The sequence below is a fragment of the Ambystoma mexicanum genome, chromosome 3q, assembly GCF_040938575.1.
Source record: "Ambystoma mexicanum isolate Mex_15411 chromosome 3q, UKY_AmexF1_1, whole genome shotgun sequence".
NCBI classification, from domain to species: Eukaryota; Metazoa; Chordata; class Amphibia; order Caudata; family Ambystomatidae; genus Ambystoma; species Ambystoma mexicanum.
In genome coordinates this window covers 575,214,650-575,230,143 of record NC_090926.1, presented here as the reverse complement: position 1 = coordinate 575,230,143, position 15,494 = coordinate 575,214,650, and the positions used below count along the sequence as shown (strand labels likewise).

The 15,494-nt window shown below is 45.9% G+C and overlaps 1 protein-coding gene across 5 annotated transcripts in view; it reads right to left on the bottom strand.

Annotated features, from left to right (window-relative positions):
• Nucleotides 1–10,001: 10,001 nt before the first annotated feature.
• The window catches only part of TCF20 (transcription factor 20), a 363,716-nt gene continuing 358,223 nt past the window's right edge, over nt 10,002–15,494 (bottom strand). For all 5 annotated transcript variants that reach the window (XM_069654349.1, XM_069654351.1, XM_069654352.1 and 2 more), the window contains one exon: nt 10,002–12,008. Coding sequence is in view for 1 of the 5 variants with exons in the window: in XM_069654351.1 (XP_069510452.1) it covers nt 11,991–12,008 (18 nt within the window). In the remaining 4 variants the exon portion in view is untranslated. The remainder of the gene's footprint in view (nt 12,009–15,494) is intronic.

Below are 15,494 nucleotides of genomic sequence, written 5' to 3'. Positions count from 1 at the left end.
GAGGAGTTGAAGAGGCTGTGACCCCTCAGGGGCTGACGAGCAGATGTCGCTGAAATTGGTGGCGAGGCGAGTCAGCAGGAGGGGGGCTGGTGGGCCGCCCGTGTAAGGCCAAGCGTAACCAGGCGATGAAAGTCACAGCGGTAGGTGCGGTTCTCCAGTTGAGCCCGTGGGGGCATTAGTGTAGACCAGGAGGTGCGTGGTGCCAGGTCTCAACAGCACCGGGATGCAGGCAACAACAGGGTGTGTTACAGTGGGGAATGTAACGTGGTCCGGCGGTCTCGGTGTTCGGGGCCCCCCAACCGGCCTCAGGTGGGGGCAGCGATGTCAAGCAGGCAGGCGGGACCCAGGCAGGCGTGGGGGGCAGCCCCGCATCAGGCCCAGCGGCGGCGCCGGCCCGTGTGCAGGGAGACCACTCCCGAAGCAGGAGAGAGAGAGAGTCTCCGGTCTGCGGAAGGCGACCTCAGGGGCCACAGTAGCCAGGCACACCCCCCCCCTCACGCCCCCTACCTTGCTGCACTCCGGTGCCACCGTCTGAGTGGAGGAGCGGCAGGGGGCAGGGGAGAGGGAAAGCGGGAGCCAGGTCCGCCACCGGAGCACCTCGGGATATGGCTCGGGGGCACGAAGCCAGCCGGAGCTGGGGGGCCGCCAGATGAGCTGGAGGGGCCGGCAGCCACCGACGACCCGGGTCGGGTCGTGAAGAGATGCGTAGAAGCCCAGCCAGCCGCGATGGTCCGGTGCGCCCCGCCGGGCGGGCGCCCCTCCCCCAAGGCAGCCCGCAGCGCCGCGGCCTCAGGTGGGTGGGCGAGCCGATGCCGCCGGAGCCGCAGGGCGGGGAGAGCAGGAGGCCACAGCCGCAGTCAGGGGAAGGAGGCGCAGCCCCGTCCTCGGGGCGTGCAGAGGCTCCAAACTTCGTACGCCCACAGCAGTAAGGCTCACTGAGGATTGTAGGTAGCCCTGCAGGGTTACATGCAGCGTCGGGCGGTGTAAATGTGGATCAATTGCTCTGCCAGTCCGGAGCGTAACGCTTAAGCGGCCATCTTGTTTCAGCGCAACAGCGCCCCCCGCCTTGGGCATTTTAGGCCCTACCTTACAGGGTCTATCTTCAAGGTCCAAACAGATCATAAGCCCCTGAAGTGGCTTATGCAGATAAAGGGTGAGAACCCAAAACTGCTCAGGTGGTCCATTAGCCTGCAAGGGCTAGACTTCACCATAGAGCATAGACCAGAGAAGAGTCACGATAATGCAGATGGCCTTTCCAGAAGGTATGTTGACCGTCTGGATGAGGGTGTCTATCTCATGGGAGATTAGGCACCCTAACCTCAGTCTGCAGGGGGGCGACTATGATGCTGGAAATGCATTGGAGGGACAGGGCCTCTGTATCCTTGTCCTTTACTGCCTTTTATTGTGTGTTCCGTCATGTTTTCCATGCAGGAGTTCATGTGGGACTCCTTGCGGTGCATCTCTCTTTTGGTTTGGTGTACAGACCCATGGGATACCCTTATGGCACCCATGGGTGGGGATAAAACCCTGTGCCCCTAGTGCATGTTTTTCGGCACCTGTGTGTGGCCCACAGAGCAAGGTATGGGCTGGTGGCAGCTCCATGCTGAATTTTACAGGTGCTCTGAGCATCCTCCATTTTGGAATACCCAGGCCCTGCCATTGGAATCAGTTGATTCCTGATAGGAAACAAGATGGTCCCAGTGGCCTCTTGCTTTCTATTGCCTGTTACCTTGTTTTCCCAAAGTCCTGGGAAGCCCCGACTCTGTCCCTTCCCCCTGACTGGCTGTTGGGTGGAAGTTCCATATATGGTGGTGTTGTGAAGTCCAGGCCAGACTGGCTGGAGCCTTCCCAGTGACTGTATGTTGTGGGTACACCCTGTGGGTGGGACGTGGGTGAATGGAGTGTGTGACAAATACGCATTCTGTGTTGTGGATGTCTAGTATCTGATGTTTGACACAATGACTGAGACAGCCCTGCCCGAAACTGGTATGAATGCAGTGTGGAGTGTGAATGGCTGGGTACTTGTTCCAATATGCATAAATTGTTGTGAGTGTCTGGAGAGAAGTGAATGGCCTGAATGCACTATGCACCTGATTGGATGCCTGCCTGCATGAATGCCCTTCTGACAGATTGGTTGTTTGAGTGTCACCGAGCAGAATGAATGGGAGATCAACTAGTATATCTGGGGGCCTCTCACTGCTAGAATTCCTGTTCAGAAGCTGAAGAGAAACTGGAGTTGAAACTGAAGCTTAACCTTGAAGCCCTGCTGGAAGAGAAGTCTTGCTGCTGCTGTACTTCATCGATCTGAAAGCTGCTGTCTCTCCAAGGACTGACCCAGAGAGGACCTTGTAAGGCGCCCTCTTCCCGAGCTACAAGGGACATCGTGCACCAGCTGATCTTTGCCAAAGCTCCCTGGTAGACAGAACTATGACAGGCTGCCGACCGGAGACAGGGACTGCTGCGGAATCCCAAAGAGAAGCACCCGGACTATTGTCCGCAACCGTCGGTGACCGCCGTCGCCGACCAGAGCCGCCGTGCTCCTGTTGCCCAAGAACTTCATTTGATCCAAGGGCGCTCTCGCCTGCACCGCCGCCTGCCTTATCCCGCCGGAGAAGGCCAGGCCGTTGACGCTCCGAGGAGCATCCGTCGGGGGGTTTCCCGACACCCAAAGACCACAGAGACACCGGCGACTCGACGCCCTTGCTGGTCCACAGTTCTTTAAACTCTTTGCGGTCCAGAACTATCGACATCGAGGTTCCCCGCACGACTCTTCCTTGCAGGAAGTCTATGCTTCCCCGTCGACTAGCACAGGTAGGAACGAAGCTGCCACTTCACCGCCGTAGTTCACCGTGTTCATCATCGGACGTTCAACGACCTGCGGCTCCTGCCTTACAGGGAGTGCACTCAAGAAGGGCTGTTGATTTCCCGACGAGGAACTCTACAACACCAGGTACTTTGGGGTTGCGGAAGTATTGGAAAGACTCTTGTGAACAATATATGCACTGGGCTTGTCATATATCTTTTTTCTACAGGTTACCCAGGTGGGGGGGGGGGGAACTCCACCCAGAAATGTGTCTAGGTAGCAGGGCCAGTATTCTGCCAATTGTTCTAACCAACTGCTTTCCTCTTATATCTATTGTTGGTTTCCTTTACAAATTGATTTGTGTGACATTTAACCGTACAGTTGAGGCACTTTAAGGAGATCCAATAGTAATGGTGGTACCACATAGAACTGTATATTTGCCATTATAGATAACCGAGTACAAAGTGAGTTGTTGTGATATTGTACATAACCTTGAATATTAATTATATAAAGACTGTGTTTTAACGAATACAGTGTGTGGACATTTCTTTGTGGGGACTTGGGGTCACTGTACTTAAGAACCAGCCTGCATCACCTCCTGAGAAACTAGGCCTTGATTGCTTGACAACATACCAATAATAGAGAATCTTGGCTGGGGTCCTCTGCCTCTCCTCTACCATATAGAGAGCAGAAGTACAGACACCCCCCTCCAGTCTTTACTGTCATATTTCACAATGGAATGATGCCAAGGCCTAGTGCCCCTGAGCACGCTGCATGTTAAACATTTATCTGCAGCTTTGTCCATCAAAACAATAAGTGTATTCATTTCCTTTTCAAAATACTGAATCAGTGCTACGGATTACATGGCCTGCTTTTTAATGTACAAGAAAATGTGATCAGTTTTGTAAGGTGTATATTAACAAATGAATTTGCTGTACACAGGAATGACTCTTTTACAAATGGTGCAAATAGAAAAGCATTAACCGCATACAGAAGCTTTGTATTTAATACAATGTAAAATCATTATTAATCTTAGTAGGTCTTGGGGTGGGAAAAACACTTTTGCAGTTAGCTGAAAAGCACCATTATGCAATATGCATGTTAATCTCATAACTGATAATCAGCCATGCCACATATGGACGATGCAAGAGTAGACTACTTTTTGCAATGTCATTTAGTCGGCATTTTCATAAAGTGCGAAAAATGCCAGTAGGAAATTGGCAGTGGGAGCTGGATAACTAAGGTTTGAGGGAGGGCAGTTTCCTCGGATACCGTCATGATTGACAAGTGCACGGTTTATTTTTGAAAATGATTGGAAAATCTAAAGAAAAAGGAATTCTTGGGAATTTTTCCACTTTAAAGTTCCTGTCTCATGCTTCGCTGTGGACTGGCTCCAATTAGGGAGGAGAGAATTTTACAGTTTTTGGAGGGAAGATCCATACTACAGAACGTTATTAACCTCAGCGCTGTCATTTTTGCAAATCAACGCAAAATATTTAAGAAATGGCTGCCAGGAACTTTCAAACATGAAAACTAGTGATTAAAACACTGATGCGCACAAATCAGGAAGGTTGTCAAGGAGTAGTTGGCGTTTAGATAAAACCTTGCTTTATACTACATAATAAACCAAACCAAGAAGTTGACAGAGACACAGACTTGATAGGCAGATGCCAAGTGGGGCAGAGCAGCACCACAAGCTAGACTGCCTGGGTAAGGAGACGCAAACAGCCGTATTAATGCGTCACCATTGCAGAGAAAATGTGCTTATGGGCTTTAAAATTTACATTTTGCCAATTTTTCTAAATTATTATTTTTGCCTGCTTCAATATTTTGGGGGGCAGTAATCAGCCAGTTTTACCATTTTAAATATTAATGTTCCAGGGTTACACCATGATGAGACTCCATAATGTATTTCTTTCAGGTAACCTTTCAACTGTCCTTGGGGCTAGTGAGACAGAGTTTATCCTTATATCAGTTTGGGCATAGTGCATTAAGGCCTTTGCTAACCTCGTATTTCTTTAGCCAGGGTAGGTCGACAATCCAAGTACCCAAGGGTGAAAGAGAGGTTATCTAAATGGGTGTATTTCAAATGCTTTATCTGTACTTTTTAATCTGTGTTATTAGTTTGTTTAAGATTGTTTTTAGGTAACTGCCTTTAGAAGCTATGGACTTTTCACAACTCTTTTTTAGCCTTTTCCATTTAATGAGTTTACAATGGTTGGTATAACCTCACCAGTCGACCGGTTCACCAATCTTGACAGTAATACGGTGTGTAAAATGGTAAGCTTTTACAGTGCTACATTTTCGTATGGCATACATTGTTGATTGGTTGCCTTACTATTTGTAGCAGTACATGGGAGAATCGTAGGATGCAGGGACTATATTCAACTGCATTTAAGCGAATATTCGGGACTGCACATTGTTTGACTATACTATTTTTCATGCTCAAATATCTCTCCAAGAAAATAAATACACATACATGTTAAACAAAAAGAGTAAGAGCATTCTTGGTATGTTTCTGTGTCAAAAAGTCACTAAACAATACAAGTGTAAATACCTGTTTTAGTGATAAAACTGTGTAGGCAAGCTTCAAGAATTGATCCCTAGATGCTGTAAGGATAGACCCACAACAATATTGCTATCCAATAGTAAACCTATCAGGTGCTTCTGCACCAAGCACAAAGACCCAACTCTCTCCGGACCCTTCGGTAGGGTACAGCATTGCCCTCTTCTGCAAAACCTGCCACAGCCCCAGGTGGACATTCCAACTGCCTTTGGGGTGGTGGTTAGGCTCTAGCAAGTAGGGTAGGATAAAGGACATAGCCGTGGCAACCTACGGGGAGCCTTAAATCTGGAACTGAGGCATTGGGACCAAAAAGATGCAACATATTTTACTACCATTTACTACCTGAACCATCACTTTTGGCAAAGAAAAAGTGAACAAGAGAAAAACATAACCGAAGCTCTAAACTATTATGGGGCGGCTACAAATGAGCGTTCTACTATTAGAAAGTGACAAAATAGCTAAATTCTCTGGATGAACTGATGTACGACTATGTGGACAGTATTAAAGTCATGTATTTACGGTTAAATTGAGTTGGTATGTTTGTTTGTTTTATGTATAATGCACGCCAGACCCGTAGGTATTAGGGCGCAGAAGGCATAAAGAGGGTTGTTCAGCTTAGGTTACATTGCTGTAAGGTATATATTAAAGTACATTCCATTACAATACGTTGGAGTATGAAGCTGTGTGGCGTCATATACATTCAATTTTATACATATTAAGCAAAAACATTAGGAACATTATGTACCAAAAAAAATAGCACACAGAAGGTGTAGGGAGGGACTAGTCAGGTTAGATGTCATTTTCCTTGATCCATTGGATAAGGTTGGATCTGAAGCGTAGGTAGGGTAAGTCTTCGATTAGGGAAGGTGGGAGTGAGTTCCAATTCTGAGCGGCTTTGACCTGGAAACGACTTCCACTTGTTTTTGTGCGTTTGAATCTGGGCACTATGAGGAGTTTAAATGTAGCTGTTCTAGAAGGGCGATTAGAGGATTGTTTCATAAATCTGGATTTAAGGTATTGTGGGGCAGCTTAGTGTAAGCATTTGTGTGTTAGGGAGACTGTTTTGAGGAAGATTTTGTCTTTTGTGGAAAGCCAATTGACAGATCTTCTCAGATCAGATATGTGGGATTTCTTGGGAATATTTAGGGTTGATCTCAGGGCATTATTTTGTAAGATCTGAATCTTATTAGTGATGTATTTATTGCTCCCTGCATATAAGGCATTGCAGTAGTCTAATTTTGATAGTATAAGGGCTCTTGCTAGGGTAATACAGTTGTTAGGTGAAAGGAAGGGCTTGGCTGCTCTGATTAGCTTGCAAGTATGGGCTGTAGCTGAAGCCATGGAATTGACTTGTTTTTTAAAGGTGAGAGTAGAATCTAAGTAGAATCCAAGGGTTTTGACTTCCTTGGCTACTGTGATATTGTTATTGTCAATTATGAAATTCGAGTAGAGGTGGCCCAGTTTGTTAAGGTTAGCCGTGGTGCCGACAATAAGGAGTTCCGTCTTGTCATCATTCAGGCATAGACCATGAGAAGCCATCCATGCCTGGATGATGAGATACACTCTGTTCACAAAGGCCAAATCCTTGTTGTAGTCTCCCGTCAGCGGGATGAGGATCTGTGTATCATCTGCATAGTTCGTGTAGGTGATACCCAGGCCATCTAGATCAAAAAGGGGCTCTGTGAAAATATTGTTCAGGGTGGGTGGGACACAGGAACCCTGGGGACCACCACAAGTAATGGGTATTGGGTCGGCAGCTGCTTAGGGTGAGAAGACTTGCATCGTTCTGTTGTTGAGAAAGGATTGAATCCATCCTAGAGCTTCTTGTGAGAAGTTTGTGGCAGAGTCTAAGTGATGGCAGAGGGTCTTGTGGTCAACCAAATCGAATGCCGCTAAGAGGTCAAGTAGCAGTAAGAGTGCTCTTTTGCCGTTATCTCTCAGGGTGTCTATATGTGCTTTAAGGTTGATCAATGTGGTTTCCGTTCCATGTTGTGTTCTAGGATAAAAGGAATGAGTTTGTCGGCTGTAATATTTTTTTTTAACTCTAGTGGGGATGGCGGGAGCTTTACTTTCGACAGGTTGGGGAGATGTGGCTTCCAAGGAGAAGGAGATCAGATGGTGATCGGACCAGGGCACAGGTATTATAGAGGTAATGGAGGTCTGGCAGTTATGCTCTGCTATCCAGTCAAGGGTTCTACCTTTGGAGTGGGTAGCGCTAGTTACCTTTTGGGTAAACTCTAGTTCCTCAAGGGAATCAATCAACGAGGCGTTAGGATCCGCAGGGTCTTTGAAGCCTAGGTTAAGGTCTCCTAGAAGAAGGCATGGAGTGGCATTTTTAAGGTTATTAGATACGATATTGGTGGTATCTTCTTCAAAGGATTCTAGAGGACCTGGGGGTCTGTAAATGAGGTGGAAGGATATGGTCTGGGTATCCGAAATGGTCATTTTGGCAGTCAGGGCCTCGCAGGAGTCAACATTAGGTGGAGGTGTAAGTCTTAATGCTAGGCAGGTTTTGGCAATTATGGCGAGGCCACCACCTCGGGATGAGGTGCGGTCTGCTCTTAAGAGGGGGTAGTCCTCAGGGATAGCTAGCATAATCGCTGGGCCAACTGCTGAATGGAGGCAAGATTCAGTAATGGCGAGGAGGACAATTTGTTCAGTTAGTAGTAGGTCAGCTATTTCTGTGGCGTGTGCCACAATGGAACGGGCGTTTATTAAGGCTCATCTTATACCAATTTGTGTGGCCGCAGTTGGAGGGGTTAAGGTGGTGTCTCGGGGGAGTGGTGGGGCCTCGAGTGAGACGGCTGTTGAGCTGGAGTGGATGCTGGGTGTTAGTGATTTTGCGTTTCAAGGTTGTGGTGATGGCCTGGAGGTCTCTTAGGTTTCTGGGAATTTTATTGGAGGTAGGATGAAGTGATTTGGCTGGAGGTTCATAGATTTTAGGTAGTCTAGCACAGAGTTTCATGTTTCTCTGGGAGAGGTTACATGGCCTTGTGACCAAATTGCAGTTGTTAGTGGGTATGTTAAAGGTGGTCACATGCACTGGTGGAGGCAGAGTATGTGACATAGTGAGTTCTAGTGTGTTAAATAAGTATAGGATAGTCCTCAGTAGGACGTTGTAGATTGCGAGCATATACATGGTTTGTAAGTGGGTATTTAGCTACTGACGTGTGTGCACCATATAGGGTAGATACAACAAAACAGCAGGGGTCAATGTGGATGGGGTCGCTAGATTCAGGATATGCACTAAAGATGCAAATAGCGAGAGCACAAATGACTAAGGCTGTACTGGCGCAAAGGCTGGACTTCAGGTAGTGGAGAGGGCAGCAAGTCACCAAAGGTGCAGGCGGCGAGATCAACAGGCATACATAGCTAGGAGCAGTAGTGCTTATGTGCAATGTAAACATAGGCCATTAGGATCAGCATGAATGCTAAGGGGTAGGCGCAATGCTAGTTAGCAGTGCACAGGCGGCAGAATCAATAAAAGGTGCAGGCAAGCAGGTCAGCACGGCTGGTTAGCAATGTACAGGCAGTATTAACGAGGGTCAGGCAGTAAGATTTACAAAACTGGTTAACAGAGCACAGGCGACAGTATCAACAAAGGTTCAGGCAGCAAATCAGCAGGAACATAAATGCCTAAGAGCATTGGAACTAGATACAGTATATACAAAGCCAGTTAGGCTCGGCATGGGCGTTGGGGAGAACTGCTGTCAGGGAGAGTGTAAAAGAATGTAGATTTCTTTTATATCCAGAAATATTTAAAGTAGTATTGTTTGTGCAACTGTTTTGTAGACATTTTAATAAAGATTGATATCGCTTGTAGCAGTCCAACTGCACTTCATAGTTTTGTTTGTAAGAGGAAACTGGTGGGTTCTTGGAGTGCCCTACAAAGCTCTGCAAGACTGTGGTTGTTCCTGTTCATGCCCCCTATCCAGGTAGTGCTTTTCATAAATGAAGGGGCACACGATGGTGAAGTTTGGCATCCAAATCCCTTTTAGTCCACAGGTAGATTGTATTTTTTTTACAACCTTTGCTGGCATTGTTTTCGCCATCGACTCCAGAATGGCACACCTTGTCATATGCAATCAGTGATCTTTGTGCGGAACACACAGGTAGCTGCTACCCCAAAATGACTAAATACATCTTGCTGGATTGCACTCAAATACTGAACCCATGCATGATCTGCCAACTCATGGAGGTCAAAAGCAAAACAATTACCAATTGCCAGCTCCTTTGTCTATCCTTTACTCCATAACCTGGGTTACAGATCGATCAAACTTAAGTTAACACTTTAACCTGTAGACCTGTTTTAATCAAGTTTCTTTTTCCAAGTATACCAATAATTCTACATTTCAAACAGACGGTTTCCCTGGTATGTTTTACCTGGTATTTAGGAGTCTGAAGATGATGGGTTTCTGACTGCTGCTGTTGTTGCAGTAAGGAGGAGTACCGATAAAGCTGGAACTAGCCCTATATCTGGGGTAGAGGGTTGGCACTTGATGCTCGAGGGAGGACTAGTGTCTATCAGGGCAATCCATCTAGAGCTAAAGCCAGATATCACTTCCACCCAGCAGGCCTACCTAGCCATGACCAAGCCCCTCCCACTCACCAGAAGGGACGCAAACACCAAAATAAGAGAGGTTAAAATTAACTTTATTAGCTTTTTTATTTATATCTTTATTTTTTTTAGAAAACTGGTTTTTCCTGTTTTTACTTTTATGTGAAAACACCCCCACCTTTCGGATTTTGTACAGTTGATATCAACAGCCGATGTGTTAAACACTTGGGAACGGTGCACTGTCACCAGAGTACCTCCCCCATTCGTCAATGTCCCCATTGTGTGCTCCTCCTCTCCCCAAGGGCCGCAACAGTAAGAATTATTTTCTTAAAAACACATTCAAAACGTTTTTATTATTTTTTTATTTTTTAAATAAAACACCTTCTACAAAATGCTTGGACTGCTGATTCACTTCCATGCTGTCACAAATCATGAAGGGGGGGCAACGAGGAGTTGATGTAGATTCAGGAGGTCTGTTTACATTCGAGCTAGAAAACCTCTCCAATATTGGTCCCTGCAACTGGCATGGCAGAGAACCCTGTGCGGAAGCCAGTGCATAGAGGTACCCCTCTAACCGGCCGATACTGAAAAACTGTTGATTAGATTCACAGAGAGATCAGGTGGAGTTGCAGGCGATAGAAACAGGACAACTTGATAATGAAGTGCCTACTCCTGGCTGATCCGTAGTGGGTCCCTCTCACGCGGAGTAAGACATGTTGCAAATAATCAGCAAGACAGCAATGATGTGAAAGACGCATCAACCCCTCTTCCCGAGTGGTTCGCAATGCGCCTTAAACATGCAAGAGGAGGAGCCCAGCACTTCTCAGGGGGTACTGCAAAGGCTCCTCCATGACACTGAAAAACAAACAAAAGCCTCACAAAACACCAAAAATATCCAGGGTAAAGAAACAGTTATGATGACACACCCCTCCAATCTGCCTAAATGGCATTCTTCCTTTACCCATAACACCGGAGACTTGGTTCACACGGGCAGCCGCTTCCACTAAATGTGTTGCAAGTGGCTGCCGAATTGTGTGTGATGGCACTCATGGAATAGGGATTTTCACGTATACAGTATATATATTTATATATAGAGAGGTACACATTGCTCTCTCTCTTCCTCCTTTATGGTGTGTATATACACACACGCGCGCGCACACACACACACACACACATACTCACACACCAGGTGAGGGTGGCCAGAGCTGGAGATTTGATCATTTCTAGAAGCAGGTCCCCATAACCTATCACCAAGACCTCCTTTGCCTCCCCCCACTAAAAAGTGACTTTTGTTTGAACGGATGCTGGGAACAGCAACTTTCCCGGTCACTGGGAGCAGTACCATTTCTGGCAAATTTTTGAATTTCATTTAAAATACAATTTCGCGTGAAATTATACATATATCTTCTTAGAAACAAAACAAAAAGTAAGCCCAAGACAGTGCACCGTTCCACTAAAACAAAACGTCTTGCCAGCCTAAAAAATATATTTTTTTGTGTGCATCTTATCGTTGCCCTTTCACAAACCCCCTGGCCACCCCCAGACCTCTCCCGTGTTGTCATTATGGATATGATGCCCAGCAAAAACAGCCAATTCTATGTTCCAAGATCACTTCCAGGGGATGCCAGTCGCTTCTTGTGATCATGGTCAGTCATTCGATGTGACGTCACGGATGTTCAGCAACACTGTGGCAGGTTGAGCATATGCACGCCACATTCACCAGTTCGATACACATATGCGCGATCCACCTGTGGACATCCTATTTTTGCGTGCAAAGTCGCTGGTCTTGCATGTGAAGTCACAAGTCCACCAGCACGCCCACAAAGTGCACATGGCATTGCAAGCTTTGAATTGCAGAATGTCACGTCTTGCGAACAAGTCTCCAATGAAGTGTAATGCTGCCAATTGTGTGTGTCCGATGTCATGTTTATTGATGCCCATCTTGCATCATAATTTCCCGTGTCCTGTGATGCGATGAATGCTGGTATAGGGGGTAGGCCCACAGAGTGGGTATGGCTGAGCAGGGGGCAGAGGTTTTCATTGATCCTGGTGGTGCCTCCACATTATCTCATTTTCTTGAGCTGGGGAAAAACAGAGGTCCTCGTAAGATACTTTAACAAACACTTCAATCTTAACATCTCCCATTCACCTTCCCCCTTGCTCTGCTAAACCCAAACGAGCATCGGCAAAGGACACGCTAGGGCTTATGAAGTCAAGAATTAACATTTGCCTTACGTCATTTTCCTGTTACAGAGGCATTATGAAGTTATATATCTATATGTCAATACATTATTCAAGGCAAAGCTATGGCATTAAGTTCTTTTAAGGCATGTGTGGTTAAAAAAAAAACATGATGCACACAATGGATACAAATGTTTGGGGAGGAAAGAGGTGAGACTGCCTGACAGAATAGGTACACTGGCCAACCCCCACCCATATATTACACAGTATAAATTACTCATTAAAACATGGGAATAAAGAGGGCTGGACTGCATGGAACACACTACCAACTAATTCTGTTTGCAAGGTAACGATTCCCCAGTGATATTTGGTGCCCTACTTGGGAACTTTTTTACTGCAACATGTCCATATAACATTCATTTGCTCCAATGGCATTAGTGAGAATGGAAAATGCTTCCTACCTGTAACAAAGGTCTTCAAGTAGTCGGTTATAAATTCAGATATCCGTAATGCTACCTCACACCTTTGAGCCATATTTGGATTCATATTAAGCTGAACTTGTGCAAAAGCTCAAGCCTCTGTCACGATACCTCTGCACCATTCTGGGAGGTTGATGGGTTTCATGTGAATTCATAAAACCGAACCAACTTCAAAAAATATTAGTACAGTTAGGTAGCCCTTTCCGTTTCCAGAATGAATACATTGTATATGTACATCCTGTCCATAGAGTACTAGGTACCAGGTGGTATACTCTTGGTGTTAGGGGAGGAAAGAGATCGAAACAATCTTGACACAAGTGTCCCAATCATGGTTGTCCCCCCTGCATCCTGAATCAAGCCTAATGAATCATGAAAGTATGTATCCATCCAACTCCATGTAGCTACTCTACAGTTTATATCCAACAGCCCATTACATGTAAAAGGCGGTCAAGAAGTCTTGATCGTCACCAAGGGAAGTTTGCATGATTGCCAAACAAAACGTGACTTGGCGATTGCTGTCCTTGACCGCTTGTCAAAAGTGACAAACCCGTATGATTTTCATCTCGGTCACAGAGTACCTTCGGATCTTTTAGGAATCTAGTGTGCACACACTTATGTCTGCTGGTGCCTATTAAATCTCCGACTTCGGTTGAAAGGTCAGTCTAGCAGCAGCGCTTGCATTTCACTCCCTGCAAGTGCCGGAATGATTGCCATAGAGAACGCCACCTTCAGCAGTGACAGATGCAACTGCTCAAATGTAGGTACTAGTAATCGATTTAATGTCACATTGAGCTACTGTGATGATGCAAGCCTTGTGGTCTCCCAGCAGGTCTTTTACAATCCATCCAAGGCGGCCAGTGCTATTAACACTGTCTACAGTGATCACAAAGGCTTTCCTTTATGCAATCAATGCCAAGTTAATGGGACATAGCAATAGTGTACTAGCTGGTTGCACAAAATGAGAGTATTCCTCTAATGTCATCATCTCTGTGTGAAGATACTGCCTGCAGACAAGCACTTGGGGGATGTGCGGAGGGGGCAACTTCAAATGACCAATTTCTATAACCTAAGAAGGCAAGCCTTTAAATTCAGTACAAATGGATTCATGGTAGATAACGGTGGTTGCCATTGGTTTAAGAGCGGCGATACCTCCCAAATTCTCAAATGCAGACACAGACCAATGTGGACTGCCAAGTGCTGTTGTGCCGGTATTGTCCAATTTGACCCAATGCCAATTTGACCTACTCCCATTTGGCCGCATCTTTTTGAGCTAATTCGGTAGGTCAAATGCTACACTTTTAATTAAAAAATAGTTGTGGGGTGGGGTAAGGGAATAGATTGAGGTTGGGGGAGGAAGGAAGTGTGCAGGGGGGTTCAATTAGTCAAAAACAATTAGGACAAAAGAATTTGGTCACATGTGCAGAAGGTCACGTTTTTTAGTTCAAACAACCCATATCTGTTGTGCCCGAACTTGCAAACCACTGGTGGAACATCATTTGCAAATATCTTGGTCTGCCTTATCAAACCTGCTTTTCCAAGGGTCCATTTTTGTGGGGCTGTCACAAACCAATCCAATTCCAGAATGACAAATTAAACTTGGATCAAGTTAGATCACTTCCTATTACTGCAATGGGTTCCACAAATCGGGATCTCTTTCTGCTCATTATATATTTCCACAGAAGTTACTATCCCTTTAAAAGTTGTAGCGCTATTGCCGCTACAAGTTTCAAAATGCAGTAATTTGTGAAAACCATGTCAGTTCACCATGGACTCCAAAAACTTTAGGGCCAACATAACACTCTCCTTCACTCTAGTCGATGGTAAGCATAGGTTCCCCCATGGCCTTGGTCTGCTTGCACTGGAAACTTCTATACAGCATTGCTCCAAGATTTTGCAGAAAAGGAAACAAGCATTGGTTTCCTTTCAGAAGATGTATCTAAGACTATCCTTTAATCTACTGTCCCTGGCTTGAGGAAGCCGGCCACACTCAATGTGTTGCACACGGCGAGAATCTGCATCTGGACACCATCATAATGTAGATCGGTGCTTTGAAGTGTCTGCAAAAGTAGCCATCACTGCTCTACAATATACCTAAATAACTGCTCGAGACAACAAACTCCTGCTATCGGGAGGGAAGGATTCCATTCACAGGAGGGGCTGTTTTTTAATATATGGGCAAACAATGGAACCTGAAACATGTGAGTGCAGAAACCTGAGTTGAAGCTCTACTGGGGGACAATAGGGACCCAGGAAAAACTGAAGAGGGCCGGCTTTGTGCCCTCTTTGTGGCGCTATAGCAGAACGCCATACCATATAGGCCCAAGTACTCTGACAGGACAAGATACAACTAGGAAATGCAGAAGGGAGCCATTTAATACTTCCAATAAAAGCCATGACTTGAATGTGGGATCTTCCTGCTGCTATGTACCTGTGCCCATTCAATGCTGCTAACAATAAAATCTAACTAAAATGATACACTTATTGTTTGTCTCCTAATGCAGAAGGAATGGGAGTAATTATTTATGGTCACAGTCTGTGGGCGCGACCCTGCCTGGCAAACGCCATCTGACGCAGCACTTCCATTTCCTAGCATACCATGCTCTTGCCTCCTGCAAGCATCCAGTGCAGGTTAAGTGTAAATGTCAATAGCAATGAATATTCAGGAGCCATGCTGTTCAACTGGGCATGCTCATATTGAAATTAGGACCGCTACACTATGGCTCGAGTGTGTTTACTCAGTTTCCTGCATAAACACTGATATCTGCCTGAGATGAGCAACCATGTTTGTCTCGCCCAGGTAGATGCAGTTAATAGCAATCCCATGCTTGACTTCCGTTTATGGAACGAGTATTGTACAGTGGTGAGGGTAGAAAAGCACAAGGACAATTGATCAACAACGCCTCTTCC